The sequence below is a fragment of the Taurulus bubalis genome, assembly GCF_910589615.1.
Source record: "Taurulus bubalis genome assembly, chromosome: 7".
NCBI lineage: Eukaryota > Metazoa > Chordata > Actinopteri > Perciformes > Cottidae > Taurulus > Taurulus bubalis.
Window position 1 is genome coordinate 4,927,798 of NC_136595.1, and position 18,535 is coordinate 4,946,332.

The following is an 18,535-nucleotide window of genomic DNA, read 5'->3' on the forward strand; positions in this document are numbered from 1 at the left end:
AGATTGTAAAGCCCTCTGAGGCAAACTTGTATTTGTGACGTTGGGCTGTATAAAATAAACTGAATTGAATTGAATTAGTCGGCACAAACATTTCAAAACAGCTAATCTCTACAAAAGTGTGTGTGTTTTATAATTTAGTGACGTGTTAATCTCCACTTCTGATATAACCAGGCTTAGTTTAATCGTTCAAGCAGCTCCTGATCTCCAACAGGATTCTTAATTTCATTACAGACTTATTTAAATACTCTGCAATGAACAATTATTTTAATTATCGACCGATCAGACTATTATTTTCTCGATTCATTTTAAGAACCATAAAAAGTCAGAAAATGAAGATCACAATTCTCCAGCGCCCAAGGTAACGTAGTTAGATAGCTTTTTTTCCCCTTCTTACTATTATAAAATACGACAAAAAACATAAAATATTTACATTTGAGAAGCTAAAACTAGCGAATTCTGAGCAGTTCTGCTTAAAAACATCCTCAAATGATAATCCTAACGCTTGGCCTCATGCTAATCAGAAACCAAACCAGAGTGATTTCTTAAAATAAGGCTCTAAATTGACAGACGTACAGAATAATCTTGTACAACAAAGGATCCTTTCGTGCAAATGTGATCAAATCGAGCCACTTTGGCCAAACAACGTTTCCAAGATTACATTTAGACATACCTTCGCGTATGCAAGAAAACAATCGTCGTACAATTTGAAATTGACCACTGTCCCAATGGCTCACATTCAATTCAATTCAATTCATTTTATATAGCCGAACATCACAAATACAAATTTGCCTCAGAGGGCTTTACAGTCTGTACATATATCATCTGTGTGCCGGGACCCAAATAAAGATAGTAAAAATCATTTCACAGGGAAAAAGGGAAGAAACCTGATTGATATGTGATAACCTGCGCAGCCATCTGGAGTGGAGATCACAGGAAGTGAACAACGGGAACACACAGCAGTGCAGGTTTCAACTTGATATAATCCTCTCCGTGGAGATGACCTGTTTTTGTTGGGCCATAAACAGCCAACATAACTTCCACGGGTGCCGGATACAGCTTGGCTGTAACTCTGTGGGGCCGTGTGCTGGACGAGTGTCCGCCGCTTCTCTGACACACATAACAAAAAAAACATATTCTGTCTGGAAGCGGGACGAACAAAAGAAACCAACCTGTCCTCCATCTCCACCCTCTTCATGCTGTGCAGGTGCAGGATGGCCAGGATGATGGCCACCAGGAAGATGACAATGCAGCAGACGCTCACACTTATGTAGAACACCTGGGTGGAGGTGGTGGGGGTGGTCACACCGTCTACTGAGGAAAGCAAGCCGCACATTAACAATCAGACACGGCATAGGGGTGGAAATACCACCCTCATTGCAGCTGAAGCTTCAACGGCAGTAGCAAAAATATGAGATAAAGGCACGAGTGAGAGGAACTGTAAGAGCACCCAGGGGCCCCACTTAGGGTTAATGGAGGCCTGGAATAGAAGAAGCTGTGTCTGAGAGGGTTTTCTCTCTAAAAGCCTCAGAGGGCCCCAGGTTCCTCGGGGCTACCCAAGCAGAAGGGAGACAGCCCTCTAATGGCACTTTGTTACTGCGGCAGTGGGCTCACAAAGAGCCTGAATACATCCCACTGGAAGAGGACAGCCACCAGAGTGCACTTCAGTAGGAGAATGAACCCTAACATCATACGTCTTGGTTATTTAAAGTTTTGACTCGCGTGCATTACTGCACTATTGAGACTTCTCCGTAGTCGTGTGCAGAGACTGTGTTATCAGGCTGATGCCGGAGATGATTGACAATACGAGGAGATGGTACACAGATAAGCGGAGCATGATGTCGGGGTGAGATTACTTACTGTCGGGCCGCGGAAGAGTGTTATTGTTGAGGGGAATGGGACTCTTTGGGTCATCTATTCCTGGAGGAAGGAGGATTATTACATCGACTCTACTGACAACTGATTGGCAGACTTCATTCACACACACACACACACACACACACACACACACACACACACACACACACACCTGTAATATTCAGCGCAGTCTGTAACGCTCAAAGGAAAATAAACAAAGCTTATGTAGTCTATGGAACGAGAAATGCACCGATACAGTTTCACTGTCAGTATCTTCTAATGCATCCAGAAAATATAGAGCCATGCACTTAGTTCCACCACATCTCATGAACTCCCAAGATAAATCGGGCTGATGCCACATTAAGAAGCAACCGCGAAGTGCGAGAAGTCATTTTTGCACACGACTTAACAGCAACGCTGTAAATGTGGTCCGTGGCGTTTTAAATCGGCGTGGAAAGAAAAAATGCAGCAGCCTTAAAGGGAAGTTAAAACCACCAAAAGGCTAAATGGCCGTCTCAGAAGTAGTGATGATCCAGCGTTCGTTTTTGATGCTGCTTTAGTCGGTAAAAGCTGGATCCAAATGTCTAGTCCCTCTCATTAGAGGTGAATGACATAGAATAGAGCAGATGAATCATCAATTACATAACTGTTATTAGAGTGTAACAAACTTCTTCTTCTTCTAATAGTCCTCAGTCCTCAAACTGATAAGTCTACAAACTAAATACAAGAGAGTGCAAGATAGAAACCAGTCGAGAGACTTGAGTCTTGCAGTATTCTTAACTCTGATGGTTCCCAGTTGACAGGAAAGGACAACCTCTCAGGCGGAGGCCCAGGGACACAAACCTGAAATAGCTTTTTTTTAGGTTTACGCTTCTGGGTTCCTGTATTTAAAAATGACTATCAGTCAGTGAGCTACAAAACAGTGCTCGTCCTCTGCTGCGACGCTGCGGATGCAACCCAAGAAACGAAGATGACAGGTACGATTGCCCAGCGGACATTCTGAGCACCGCTCAGGCACAAAGAATCTCTTCTGGCTGCTAATTTGACTCCAAAATAAGATGGGGAATACATTTGCTTCCGAAGGGGAACATGGCAAGAAGCCTCTTGGCCACATGTAATTATCTTCAGTCTATTTGAAAATAGCACAGAACTGAATGCGGAATAGGAAAACCTGTACATCTCACTCAGTATGTATGTATGTCTCTCACACACACACCAGTAAGTATCACTCTCATTCTAATAGGTCAACCCAATATGCTTATATTTCACAGGTGTTACGAATCACGTTATCGATGCACAGCCATCGTTAATGTGATTAATTGTGTGCTTCCTCTGCTACGACATGTAAAGATGTCTGCTGTGAAAACGGTCTACAGGTAATGTCATGACACTGATTGGAAGAAGAAAAAAAGCCCTCAGTAAGGCTGCACCACGCCAACTATTAAAAGAGACTTACTTTTATAGCACATTTTCCTCCTCTTGAAGTTGAGCACTGTGTAGTTGTTGCCGTGGATGGTCAGATTGAGCTGCACTGTTAAAACAGCCTCTCCATCCACCTTGCCGGAGCAGAAGAGGTCCACTCTGAAGACTGTAGACACACACACACACACACACACACACACACACACACACACACACACACACACACACACACACACACACACACACACACACACACACACACACACACACACACACACACACACACACACACACGTCATTTAGAGAAACATGGTCTCCTGCTGTGCGTGATATCTGAATCTACATTAGCAATCACAAGTCGGAGCTGTGTGAGATCATTGAATGACTATCGTTGTCAGACATTTAGAAAGGATGGAATTGAGTCCTGAAGGAAAAACGTTGAAAGCCAAAGTTCAACATTTTGGAAATACGCTAATATTTAAAGTCTGCAAACCAGTTTGTACGACTCCATCGTACAAACCTGCGCTTTCATTTAACAGAACGGGGCCTCGCAAGTGTGTGTGTGTGTGTGTGTGTGTGTGTGTGTGTGTGTCTTCTAGAATTTCCAAATGTTATCGGACCAAACTGATCTTTAACAGGTTTGTGAAGCTAAAAACTATTTCACAATTTATCGTGGATGATTTTATGAAAACGTTTGTGAAACGTTTAATATAGCCCAGCCCCAATCTTCCCAAATATGTCAAACTACTTCTTGAATAGAGCGTGGAAGCCGACATGATGCGTTACTGAGTTTCAACGAAAACTAAAAAAACATTTTCCAAAATTTTTCCATTGACACCGTGTCAGAAGTATGGATTTTCCTGACACCATTTTTGAAAAGTCTGCTAACTGTGAAGCCCGTGGGATCCCTATATGAGCGCGTGACACAACAAAACGTGGGATGTTTGACCAACCAGAGGGAACGCGGGGAACCTCCCCCTGGGTGGGGATGTTGCTCCGTGGCTGGTTCATGGCAACGGGGTTCTCCATGAGGAAGCCGAGCCGGTAGTCGACCTACAGACACGGGAATGAACGGAAGTTGTCAATGCATGAACGGGTCGCATGTGCGTACAACTGGAGCGCATTGAAGTGGCTCATCATCGACGGGCGGGTCCGAGGCTTACCTTGGTCTTGGAATGCCATGAGAAGTGAAGGCTGTTGGTCTCACTGGGCACCGGCAGGGTGAAGGAGAGCGCATAGTGATTCACCACGTCGTCTCGCACATAGTAGAGCTCTGCGTCCAGGCCTGTGTGAGGGAAGAGGACATAGCGGTGCATCTTATGAGAAATATTTGTGGAAATCCAGAAGAAGAAAGAAAGAAAAAAAACTCGCACTGGGCAACAGAGATGGATTTAGACACAGCCTGAGGAAAATGGTAAAATATCCACTCACACTGCCAGCTTGGATTAGGGTGGGGTGGGGGGTTCCCCACAATAAAGGAGATGGACTAACCACATCTGTTAGCACTTGAGACCTCTAAGTGCCCAAAGTGAAAAACTTCAAAAACGTTGAAGTGAGAGAACATTTAAATATGACTGCAATTTTCTAACCCAGGAAGCGCAGTCGGGCAGGCGAAGGGTTAAGAGGAAGGGATTGGAATGCCTGAGATAAAACTGGACTTCCAAACAACACCCGGTCTGTTCAACTATTCAGACTTTTAGTTAAGTCGAGCCTAAACAAGGGTTGTTTTTTTTTTTTCTCCTCACTGCTGCATCAAAAAGTCGCGCGAGTCTAATGTATGATGGTAAATTCCCCCGACCCTGGCCCGGGGCAGTGCTATCAGTCCTTGAAAGCGTCTGTGTGTGAGTGGGGTCCGTCTATCAGCCTGTGAGTATCCAGTTTAAAGAGAGGGGAAGAATGTGCCCAGGCTCCCCCCGACACCCTCGGGCTACCTCACAGCTCCGGCTCAAAGACCTTTCTCACATTGGCTCAATTAAAAACATTCTCAGGCATTTACCAACTCGGAGAGGGGACGGGTGTTACATAAACTAGAACCCAACCGCAGAGACAGACAGCTCACATTTATTACGGCTCCTTGTACATCTTTACTAAAAAAAGATAAAAGGAAAGTCTATACATGTAACAAACACACAAACAGAGCTTTCAACCACATCTCATGGTCTCAGGAGTCTCCTCTTAATAAATGAGCTCCATCGGTTGTCATTGTCAGACTCAGTTCGGCAAATTTCAGTCAACTCCCTGTGACAACGGAGAAAAACGTCTGCTGATGAGAATCAGAACCAGAACCATTGATTTGCCAGGTATATTTACACAAACGAGGATTCTTTCTTGGCGGAAGGTGCATAACATTGGACATAAGACGAGACAATCAACAATCAACGACAACAACAGTGCAATAGATATTAAATTAAGTATAAGAAAGTACTCAGACAAACAGATAACAGTAATGTAAAGTGTGTGTTAAAGTGAAATGTGTATTTAAATATGAAGTGTGAAGCCATGTGCAGGGGAGTGACCGGTAAGAAACCATGTGGTGAAAGTGAAAGCCCTGAGAAGAAGCTCGTAAGTGGAGCTTGAGTTAAAGGGAACAAATAAGCCTTAAATAAGCAACAGGACAATTAGAATTTGGAAAACGCTGCGCCGCTGATATCTTGTCCAGAACACAACCGACTCCTCCGTGTCTCGTGTGCACATGTGGGCTCGAGAGGCTGCAGATGTGTGCGCACGACCACACAGTCGAGTCCCGGGAATAATTGCCTTTCTCGTGCCCGGCTCCGTCTCAACATGTGGCCGCACCGCTTTGATACCAATTAAACTATGCAACCAGGCATAAAAGGCCCAAAGAGGACCAGCGAGAGTCTGGCTCACTTTGGTTCCTCCCACAGCCCCACAGAGACCCCCACCTCTCTCCCTGCAGTGACTTCAAAACAGGAACAGGAGGGGATGGCAACAGGGGCCCCGTCACTGTGCGCAGACCGAGGACCCGGGGAATGAGCGGTTCCTGAGGTTAGGGAAGCCGAGCCATGCGCTGCCGTTTCATCGCTGACTCGCACTCAACGGGAGACACAGCGTTGGCCTGTAAACAAGATTCTCGCTGTTTAGCGTTTTGGTGACAGCCTACGAAGAGCCTCACGCCATTGAAGAGCCTCACGCCTTCGCCGCGCCGCTCGCTGCCACGGAAACACGCGGTCGCCCCTTAAACACTGATGGAAAACAACAGCAGCATCATTCTGGATTCCAGCGCGACGACTTGGCGGCGCGTTGTGTTTTTGAGGGATTGTTTCCTGCGGGACATTTCCATTTCTCCATGCTGGCGTCAAGAGATTAACAACAGCCAGGGAAGAACACACACCATCACTTACAGTCAAATAACAGTGAGAGGGAAAATCTAACTTCATGTTTACAGTAATCAATCCTCTATTTTCACATTTTTGATTAAAAAAAAAGAAATGACAAACTAAAAAAAAAAAAAAAATACTGAAAAAAAACAAACTAAATCTGTGACATTTCCACGTGAATGATTACTTTACTCATTCATCATCTCAATCGTCGCCTCAGTGGAAACAATTTTTCATTCTTTTTGTAAATAAGAGGACAATCAGTGAGCACATTCTGACGAGTACAACGATGTTTGCATAAAACTGGGCTTCACCGATGTGTCATCTCCTCACGGTGACACGCAGCCATAACAACCAGCCGTTAGAATCAGTGCTACATTTTACCGCCGATGCTCGTCACGCGCAGTAACACGACGGGACATTGTTTATTGGAAAATATGATGAAATTACATCATATATCAACGGGCGACTTAATCAGAAGATTATGCCGTCGCAAAAACAACAATCTCTCAGAACCCCGGCTGGTTTTTGCTCGTCAGGACAACGTTGGCCTTTTTCCTTTGACTGGTTTACGCAGAGCTTTTAAAATCATGTTCAGCTTGTGACAGCATTGGTGCACGCCGGGCCAAGTGGGAAAGCACGAGTGCAAAGAGAACCAGGGGGCCCTTTGAAGGAGACATGTTGTGCTCACTTTCAGGTGCGCACTAGTATTTTGGGGTCAGCACTCAAAATGTGCTCCAGCCGCTAATGCACAACAGACTTCAAATTAAGTTTTAGATATTTGTTATTTAGATAGTTTGAGAAGCAGACGAGTGGTATTCGCATTATCTGATACATTTTCTGTTTATTCCTTCCCACAAAAGTTCTCTCTCTTACTTAATTTAATATCTATTACTTAATTGAATATGTATTGCACTGTTGTTGTCGTTGATTGTCTCGTCTAATGTCTAATGTTATGCACCTCCTGCCAAGAAAATTCCCTCGTTTGTGTAAACATTCCTGGTAAATAAACGGTTTCTGATTATATACAACGCAGCACTTCACTTTATCGACCGAATAATCAGCTATTGTTTTTTTATTCTGCTACAAACTAGTATTATATTATTATTATAATAATCAGCCTTTAAAAATCTACTACTGTTCTACTTTTTTTTTTTAATGAAAGTCGAAACATAACGGACATAGAAGATTCCCAGCTGATCATCTTTTTGTGTTTGATGGAGATTCAACACAAAACTAACCGGCTGCTCTTTCCACATAACACCTCCATGACATTCCTGGAGTAACAACACATTAAAGCTGCTCAGTACAATCAGTCCTCCTAATTTAAGTGCTTGGCTCAAGGGCACGTTGACACTTCTTTTGGCTGAGGGAGGGGAGACAGGATTACTATAACCTCCCTCCTCCCTCCTCCTGGTCCCGACATTGAACCTGGCATTGATACACAAAAATACAATAAAAAAAAGGTTGTTCCTTTCACATACAGATGTCAATGCAAAACTATAACCTACAGCAGCATCTTAGTTGGTCTTATCCTTTCGGGGCGCTCTAAAGTTTTCAGGTCGGCGTGCAGTGCTCTCTGGGAATCTGTGGATCGCGTTGCGGACGTTTAGAAAGAGAACAAAAGGGGGCAGTGGCCAGGTGGTACGGTCCAGGACGGATACAACAAAGACCCTCTTGTGCGCGCGGTCGACACCATACCTCCCAAAGCCTTCATCCCTGAGTGCTCAGGAGATAAACACTCCCTCCAGCCTCTCGCTGGGAGGATACCGGCGACATTAACCATGGAAGGAGAAAAACGAGGGCCGACGGGAAACTCTATCAACTGGAAGCTCCAAACAAATTCACAGGCATGAATCAGGCGAGGGGGGGAGGGAGTAATGTCGGAAAGATCTCAAGGTCCAAGATATCACTCACACACAAGAAAAACGTAAAGTAACCCGGTGCTGAAATCTCTATGGATAGATGAGCAGTTTAATCTGTCATCCGACAGGTACTAACAAGAATAATAAAGAGTATTATTACTGCTCCTGTCTTCACTTAGTCTGAATAATTATTGCAACCAGATGATCACCATAAATGATTTCATGTCACGTTAAAGAATACTTTCCCATGTGAATAAAATGCAATACAGCTTACTGACAATCATCCCAACAAAGATGTCAGTGACCGAAGGGACAGCGGCAGGGAAGCGAGTATCGTACGAACAGCGACCCAATCAAACCAAATCCAGAAAGGGGCGGGGCTTTAAGTGCCGATTTAGACTCGCAGGTTGCTTTTCAACATTAAAACCAGTCTCCAGTAGCAACCCGTTGCTTTTAAAAACATCCACTCGAACACGAGGAATCCGGTTAAGACGTGCCATCCCACGTGGCAGTTTACCCTCTAGAGATGTAGGGCACTTGAGAGTTTCTTGTTCTTTAACTCCTCTTTTGGTGACAAAGTCTGTGGGGTTGGACTAAGACTGGGTACGTCATCGGAGTTTTCCTCTTTAACCCTTGAGGAGTGGGAAGCGTTTGAATCTCGCTGAAGTGGGCTGGACCCACAATGGCATTACGGTGGCCCCTCGGACTCCTGCACTCCGCTCTAGTGAGACATTTTGCAGACGAGGTTCATTCCCGCGGTGACTGTTTTTAAGAAATCTTGAAAGCCAATTTACTCCCAACACATGTGGAATCTAACTCTGTGGGAAACCCTGAATCTGAAGAACGCTACGACAGCCACTCTGGTCGACACTGACATAAGTCGTGGACGGGAAAAAAAAAACACACATGAATTCCCATTTCCTTTTGCTGATTTTTTGGAACGCTTGGTTGAAATCAGCGCTACATTTGGACGGAAACTTAACGACCGAGGCTTTTTCACTGGCAGCCGCACACCTTTCTTTTCCAAGAGAGGTTTTGGGCACAGACGAGCTCTCGTGCATGTCCCGACAGAAACCCAACGCACCTCCTGCAATTGAAGAAAAGCGTCTGCATCAAAGTGCAAAAATGACAAGGAAGGCGCAACGATAGTGCAGAATATCATTATGCAGTACGTTCTCTGGGAAGCACGACCAAACATCCCGACGAAAAGCAACGCCGGCCGCAAACGTATTCACGTGTGAGAGCGTCTTTCAGCTGGAGAGGAAAAACACACATTAAGTCACAATCTCTCTGCGGTTTCTCTTTGATTCGCTTCAAAGAAACCATACATCAGTTTCCTTCTTTTATTTCAATGCGGTGCCCTGAGGGCAGGCGAGGATGAAGGAGGGGAAAGGAATCTGAGGAGAAGACTGTCTGCCGCTGCCCCTTTTATAGGCACCTCGTTGATGGCTATTTGTTGCTTAAAGAGGCTCCTTCGTTTACTCAACAAATATCAACTGGTTTACTGAAAGAGCAAAAATGATTAGCGGTTTGAGGCAAACGAACGGGTCACTTCAGAGGTCTCACGCACAGCATCTCGCCCAGCTATTTCTGGACGGCGCTGCACATGGGCAGCTTTGTGAGAGCAGTTTTTAAATGCCCGGTTGTGACCGAGAGGTCAAACATATATATTTGTTTATAGTTTAGAAAGGTGTGTTTCGTGACTCTTATATTTGAGAAATGCGACAAAACTACAGGGCTTGAAAAATACCTGACTTCAACATCGCTCCTAATATTTCTTCATTCCCACAACGGATAAATTAAATCAATGCAACTCCAGCATAATAGTGTTATCAATAGAATTACGCTAGAACTCAAACTCTTGTGGCAATAGCTGTCATGCGGACACACAAAAACCCCTCAGTTCTTACACATTTTAACACGAGGGTAACAATTTATAAGATGTGTGCTTGCTTTACTCTACAGAAGCTCCTGTAAGGCAACCACCCAGCTTTTGTCTGGGAGCAGCGGCTCTCAGACAAAAGATGTGAAAGCGGGGCCTTCCCTATTCAACGAAAGGATCCTTGGAGAGTGGCATGAAGGAAATGAATGCTGCTGCCAATCACTCCTCACTGTTCACTGGCTCTTTTTCAAAGCCGCTGCTTTCCTTTCAGCTCTTTGGAGGAGGAAGAGGAGGATGAAGAGGAGGAGGAAGAGGAGAGGAGGGGGCATGCACATGGCTCTTCACAATACGCCGACGATTTTACTTCATATCTTTTAGACCTGGGTATTTCCGTTTTCGCATGCTCAGCCAGATTTAAGCCAAACTCTGACCTACTCAACTAGACGGGCCAGTGGGAAAAAATATTCACTTTGCTAGAAATCTTCGCTGCTGGACAAAAGGTTTTTGGATTACAACATGTGAGGTAGTTGTAATACCAGGTGGAGTTTGTCCGGTTAGAATCTGCCAACAAGTGTAGCTCCTCTTCCCCGCAAGCATTCTAACAGGGAACTGCTTGTTTTGTCCGGCTATGGTGGAGCTTGAACTGGAAAAAGCCCAACACGACTACAGTGAGCGGCGGGAACACAGCGAGTGTGCCATGCAAGACCTAGAAAACAGACTCTCTCAGTGCTTACTTTCCACCGGGAGAAAATTCCTCAGAGTTATGTGTTGCCTGGTCTACCGTGGAAAACTGGAGAAAAAAAAAAAGGAGGCCATTATTACAGGAGACAGCAAATGGAAGGACAGCAATCTTATTTTTACTTCATCCCTCATCTTCGAAATGATCACGTGGATCGTGAGGATGCCAGGAAACAGAGAAAGAAAGGAAGCTATTGAAGCCTGTGAAAGCGATGTCGTAGCTTGGGTCATGGGCCTTACAATGTAGTGTGAGGCTTACATTGCCGTTTAGGGAGCAGCGTCTCTCTCTCGCAATAGTTGAAATACATATCGGAACAACCTTTTAAAAAAAGGTTAATAAGTTGTAAAACCTTCATGGTAAACATTGCCGTGTGGCTCTTGGGTTTAAGAAAGTTTGTTGATTAGCTGTGGGATGGTCATTCAAGTCATTTTTCAAGCAGAAATGCCCTTTTTCTCAGTCTCATATTATTGCAAACTGATTATCTTTGCCTATAAGACTGTTGCTCCAACCAAATAAGACATTTGAATATGTCAGCATGTGGTCTAGAAAACTGCTATGGACATTTTTCTGATGCTTTACAGATTCATACCCGTTATTCCCTCTATTCCTACTACTCAAATGTCATTTCTTTCCGATCTGATTCTCTAGCTCTCTGTTATAACCATCACGGACCTTCATAACGCTCCAGGAATCTACAATTGTATACACATGTCAGTTTGATCAATGAGGTGGCTTTACGTCTAAAAAGAGCAAGTGTGATCCGGGCCGCTTTGGACTCAAACCTGGAGCAGTTCCTCCACTCTGGGTCTGGAAAATGTGCCGTGCAAGCAATAGCTTGGACTTTGAACATTTATCAACTGCCGTACAGCAGAAACTGATTTAATACGGCTGGAGTAACTGAATTTGAGCCGGCAGCTGCGACACAATTCAAACCCAGGACGCGGGTCTCGAGACGCAGCTGATATGGGGGAGCTGAGGGTAGGAATGCACGCGGAGAGTTGGGTTCTCGAGTCAGACGGTTCTCGAGTGAGACGGTTCCCTCCCCGGCGGTCACATGCAAAAACAATCAGGGATGCTGCCTGCAGTTCATTCATAGACAAACACGCTGCGTCTGTTTCAATTGGGGCATGACGTTTTCCTGCTCCACAGCAGCCCCCCGAGAGTCAGGTTGTTTGTGAAAGGTATCAAAGTGAAATCCTCAACGCAGAGTCCATCTGCTGAAAAGAACCGCAGCATGGCTTCATAACGTCTACGCTTTGTTGGGGAGGAATACTAAATACTATGTTATTACTTCAACGAATACAAATCCTACACGTCATTAATGTTCAATATAATCTCCTGACAAAAAAAATTACAAAATTGAGAGAATAAACAATGACTATAAGTTGATTCAAATGTAATGACTGTAATGTTGAGTAGCCGTCAACTAAGATGCGACCAAAACAAATTTGCATTTTCACAGGTGGTTCACAGTCTTAGAAGATTACGTACTTTTTTTTGTCTACAGACGTCGGCATGTATATCAGAGCGCGCGTGCATACAGGGCTGGTGGCAGCTGGGCACTTTTGAAAGCATCCTAATTTGGGGACCAACACACTAATCATGAAAACCTGTTGAACCCATAGGCACCGCGGCGTCACCCACTGGTTTGTTGTCTGCCGTTTTGAAGCCTGGCTGAAATTTCGGCATTTCGGATGTCGCAACCAGAACTGACACGGGAGGGTGGAGCTAAGAACAACTGAATGCTGAAAAATGTGTTTTAAAGGCAACCAAAAAGGTTAGAATTAGCTTTCATGTCTGAAAAACACTTGAAGTTCTAAAACGAAAACAGACAAAGTCCCCAACCGGACAACGCCATGGAGGAGACCTGTCAATCACAGTAAGCCCCGCCCTAAAGAATACTCTGCTTTATGGTCTATTAGACTCTAAATGGACCACAATTCACTAAATAAACATCATGCTGCATTGAAGAAGACTTGAAACAAGAGATTGAGACATAAACTCATGTTTACTGAGGGAATGAATTAAGAGAAGTAGTATTATTTTCTCATAGACTTCAATACAACCAGACTGCTTTTTGCAACCGGAGGAGTCGCCCCCTGCTGGTCAGTAGAGAGAATGCAAGTTTTAAGAGACTTCGTCTGGAGGTTGCCGCCTGATTGAAACGAATGGAGGAAAAATACATCTTTCAAAGGCTTTGTGCCAAGCAACATTAACATGACGCATTTGAAATCAACATTCAAGTTTCACAAATCTTCTTCACCCTTTAATTGTTTTTAGACCAAAGCCGGTCTCTTCTCTGCGCATGATCAATCGGTTTTCATAACAGGAAAACAATATTATGAATCCACATGATGTTTTGTTTTTTATTAATTGTCTCAGTTAAGTTAACTGATGGCTCTGATGTTTTCAAAAACCTGTGCTGTACCAGCTGCTTCAAAAGCAAACTTTGGTTCTCTGCAGTGAGACTCCCCAGCAGCGTATCGCCAAAGTGAAGTCGATGACATTTTCACTTCCCACCAACTTGTTTATTTTTCTTTTATCTCCAGCTGCCACTAAATCATGGAAGTTTCTGTCCACACATACTTTTAGCCCCGCACACGGAGTTGTCAAACATTGAGAGAGTTCTCCACACAACCAGACAAGGTTTCAAGCAACCCCACAAGAGAGGGCCCTCGTCTGGCAGCAGAGAGATGAAGCACAGCGTGATGGAGAACCAAAAGGGGACGGAGTCGGGCTACGTTCCAACGCCAGTCCGATTATAGAGTACGGTTCTTAATCCAGAACAGTGAGCGGGACAGTTTAACGCACTTGTCACATTTTAGAGCATCAATACGATGCCAAGGATGGAGTTCAAACACAGCAACGCGCTGGCAGCACTGAATAACTCTGATGCATGCAGCATGACGAGGTCAGCCAGCACAACTTCCTGCCCAACACCTGGGCACCGATGATGCTTCCTCCTGATTGGTTTGACCGCATCACACCGGATGCAAAATCGCTGACGCCACCACGAGGATGACGGCACGTTCAGTTAACGGCAGCCGCGGGGGTCGATGTGAGAAGCTGCAGCGTCAGCGTCCTCCCTCCACTGCGCCAGAGCACCTCCACCCGGTCGTTAGCCGGAAAAGTGGCACCCGCAGCGGCAAACGACTAGTTACAAACTGCACCTTCGACACAACTTCAGTAAACCCCAAATTAACTATTCAGGACCAATCCATAAACCGGCTCAACCGTTGAACCAGGATAAAGGAGATTTGTCATTTTGCTTCTTCTTTAACTGTCACAGACATCATTGCAGCCAACATGTCTTCCAACAGACAAGCTTTGAAGAAAAAGCAGCACATGTATGTCTATTGTGTAGGTCTAGCAAGCTTTTGTGTGCACAGTCTAGCTCAAATACTAATACCTAATACGGCAAAGGCAAAATCATAACACAACTTGGTGCATCTTCTGCAGCTGCTTAATGGACTCCAACAGCAATATAACACACTTTGCTCCCGCAGCTTCCTCCACATCTAACATCCTATCTGGTTGCCGTCTTGAGAGTATCGTGTATGTCCATTCCTTCTTTTTCACCACAACTCCTGGTGACACATCAGCATACCTTTGTTGATGGAGCCCCTCCACTCAACCACACACAGCTGGGAAGCTGCTTTCTAGCCTGTTTCCTAAATGGTGGACCGTTTGCCCTTTTGTGTGAGGGAACGTTGTACATCAAAGTTGCTCCAATTTAGGATCAACAATGATGTGTAGTATTACATCTTGATCTTTATAACCGTGCTAATATTGACAGCCACTGCTCATCAACATTAATTATCGCTCTTCTGTCTACTATTTTTGTGATGACGTTAATCTCTCAGAATGAGGCTTTTTAGAGACAAAGTAATGTTATTTCCCTCTGTTATGTCATAATTATTAGATCAGGATATTGAGAGTGTGTAAGGGAGACTTTTCCTCTCTATGTGCTACAGTTAAGGATTTACAGCAGGTCTCGTGCTCGTGGTTAAATAGCCAAAGCTCTTTACACCCAAATGGACCCGTGGTGTGTACAATACTGAGGCTGCTCACAATAAGAGTGAGTTGTAATACATCAGCAGTGTTTTAGAACAAAAACAAATGCAGATGTGGAGGACACACACACACACACACACACACACACACACACACACACACAGATAAAAACAAAGTTCGAATACAGCTGTCTGTCCACGCGGGCCTTCTTACCCAAAAGCTTCTTCACCTCCTCGACACTCATGTATATGTTGACACTGGGCTGCTGCTGGTTGTTGTTGTTGTTGTTGTTGTCGACGCCAGGAGTGCTGCTCGGGTTGGCCAGGCCGCCGGCCCCCTCCAGCAGCAGCAGCAGGAGGAAGAAGCCCCCGAGCCTCCACGGCTCCGGCGGGCTGCTGCCAGAGCCGCGAACCAGCCCCACCATCGCAGTGGTCGTCTGGCTCGCAGTAGTTCTCGCTGTTCGCCAACTTCTTTCTCATCCGTATCTGAAGTTAATCCCGGGAGGCAACATTACGAGTTACTTTCCACCGCAGCGCCACTTTGACCCGTTTCCAACTTTTCCACCAGCCTGTTTTTTCCTTTTTCTTCTTCTTCTTTCTTGTCCTCTCTCTTGCTAGCAGAGACAGGCTACGTTAGCCGCAGCGGGCTAACTCCCGTCGGGGCTGTGCTAACTGTCGTTCAACGTTTCGGTTTACGACTTTTTCCCAGCGCACAAAACACACACCGGATACCGCCACATTGCGGCACTTTGGTTTGCGCTGGCGGAAAACCAAAGTAGTGTTGGGGAAGGTGTCTCTAAAGTAGCAAAGTAGCTAATACATCCACTTTTCTCCCTCCACGGTGTTTCCTCCCGTTGCTCTTTCCTCACTATCTCAGTTTTCAGTCGGAGCAGGAAGGAGGGGGGCCGCGGGGGCTCCAACTACAGAAGTGGAATGTTGCCTTCAGGTGCTGTCGGAAATAGTTGTTCCAAACTAATGAAAATAACAAAACAAACAAAAAAAGATATACCTGGATAATTGTATCACATTGAGTGAGCACTGAAGCCAAACATACTGTAAAATACGTATCTATAATTGGTATTATTGTGTATTTGTGTCTCTGTTGTTACTTTCAACTTAGTTGTCACTAATGTATGTTCATCAGCAATAGTGTCATATCCTATTACATTTAATTGTATAAATAACGACTATGCATTTATTACATAACATGTGATTCCAGTGACTCCTACGAGCTATCAGCATGTTTTCCAAATAGCACTCGAACGGGATGGCTGGGAAAGACACGTACAACTTGGGACGTTCCGAGGTTCCCTGAAGGCCGCACACTAACCGCGGATCTAGAGGACAAGTGGGATGATTATCCTAAACATGCCCAAATGCAAATACTGACTATATAATGAGAAGGCCGCTTCTTTTTTTTGAGGTTGACGAGAGGTACCTATTTTAACGGAGACCACCAAAACTATTAGGAATACATCAGCTTTTTACAAAAAGACATAATTAAATTGAGCGCATGTATGGTTTTCGTTTGTTTTGGTTTGAGGGGGTCATGTCAGTCGTCTTCAATCAAGGGCCCTCCGCGATGGGAACAGTGGGAGGTACTGGCCAACCACCCTGTCCTTTTATCTTGGTTGTAAAGCTGCCTCTTTCACCACTCAATTCAAAACTAATTTCACCCACATGTTGCTGTTCCATCTGTCGAGATGAAACAATTTAAGTAACCATATGCAAATGTGGACTGTTGAAAAGTGTAATTTTGTAAATTTTGTATTTATTTAAAGCAGAGAGAAACCTACCACACAACATTAAATTCACATGTAGACTACACCATGCTAAATTACATTAGTTTTACAGTAGTTACGGCTGCACTGCTTGTAGTGATACATTGACTTTATAGAGGCCTATTGTTGTAAGTGAGCGTTGGCACATGGTCATTATGTCAAAGTGTAAGGTGTAAGACCACAAGCATCCAAAACACCACCAGTACTCCCTGGATCTCTACTGGAGGAATACACGCCATCCTTCCAAAGGACTTCCCCTGGTTTAGTCTTCCGATGATTTCCCATTTAGATGTTCAACAGGATCGAGATCTCGTGAACGTGAAGGCCGTATAGTAAACCCTTTCCTCAGCAAGTCCTTCAGCGAACCCCTATCTCAGTATGGAAGCATCTGGTTTTGTCATTTCTTATGTAGGTCTTCCCTTTAGCGTGCCACCTGTGTCTGTAGAGTAAGGGACCTTTCTGGTGATGCACATGAGGAACTGTCACCGTTACTTGGTTGAGTTGTGTATCGGCCTCTTTGAGGATTAAAGTCAGGGTTAGTTTTTTTTCTTTTCGTTGCTCAACAATATGACGTAAAGTAGGAGTCAAACAGGCTTTGGTCTCTCTTCCCTCCTCTGATAAACTATTGTGAAAACACTTCCAGTCTGGTGCTTGTTATCAGCTGCAACAACAACGCTGGTATTGTTATCACCTCGTCACCGTGGCAGAAATGTGGTGCTGGGGACAGAGACTGCAGCAGGAACGACCACTGAAGCCGTTTGAGTACTTTGCCATGTGGAAGCATCAGCCTTCCCCGAGGGTCCTGCTTCTGATGTGTTTTCATTAGAAACGTGGGTCTCTATTTCTACTCTAACCCTTTATGAGAAGCAGATTGAGATTTTGTTGTGTTTTCAAACTGTGCTATATACATACTCATTATTCTAATTATTATTACGTTTCATATTATGTGATGAACAGATGTTGTCAACGTGAAAGCATCACAACCGCGCAAAAGACGCCACCCCGAGAATTTACAGGTGTGTAGTTGAAGGCCGGGTTCAAAGGGGGTCGATTTTGGGCGTCGCAGCTGGCTTGATCCCATCGCAAGATGGCCCTCTAGTTCTCACTAGAACTGAATAATTATTTAAAAAAATGAGTGACTAAATCATGACCTTCTTGGGATGGGATCACGGCAACTACGACGCCAAATCGGACCAGAAATGTAATGTGTGGCCGGTTCCCTACTTCCTATCCTGCTACTTTTGGCGGCCTTTCGTCATACCAATGGCCCAGAGCTATTGGTATGAAACTATTGACCATGTGTGCAGAGGTGTCAAGTAACGAAGTACATTACTTAAGTAGAAATTTTGGGTATCTATGCTTTATTGGAGTATTTATTTTTAAACATTATAGTCATTATGGCCTTTATAAAAATGATTGTTTTGGGGGAGGTAGGGTAGTGCACTATAGGCCCCTGAGACATGGCTTAAGAGTTTGTCCTTAATGGAGAAAAAAACATTCCCCTTACATTATTTTTACTTTTATACTTTGAAGTAGTTTTTAAACCAGTACTTTTACACTTTTACTTAAGTAAAAAGCTTGAGTTGATACATCAACCTTTACAGAAGTATTTTTAAACCCTAGTATCTATACTTGAGTAAT

General features: G+C 44.4%; 1 protein-coding gene across 1 annotated transcript in view; it reads right to left on the reverse strand.

Annotated features, from left to right (window-relative positions):
• The window catches only part of ryk (receptor like tyrosine kinase), a 38,091-nt gene extending 22,119 nt beyond the window's left edge, over positions 1-15,972 (reverse strand). Inside the window, exons 1-6 of the mRNA XM_079221475.1 lie at positions 15,328-15,972; positions 4,440-4,561; positions 4,230-4,329; positions 3,311-3,442; positions 1,858-1,917; positions 1,170-1,311 (exon numbers count right to left, since the gene is read on the reverse strand). Coding sequence (XP_079077601.1) covers positions 1,170-1,311; positions 1,858-1,917; positions 3,311-3,442; positions 4,230-4,329; positions 4,440-4,561; positions 15,328-15,538 — 767 coding nt within the window. The 5' untranslated portion in view covers positions 15,539-15,972. The remainder of the gene's footprint in view (positions 1-1,169; positions 1,312-1,857; positions 1,918-3,310; positions 3,443-4,229; positions 4,330-4,439; positions 4,562-15,327) is intronic.
• Between the last annotated feature and the right edge of the window lie 2,563 nt (positions 15,973-18,535).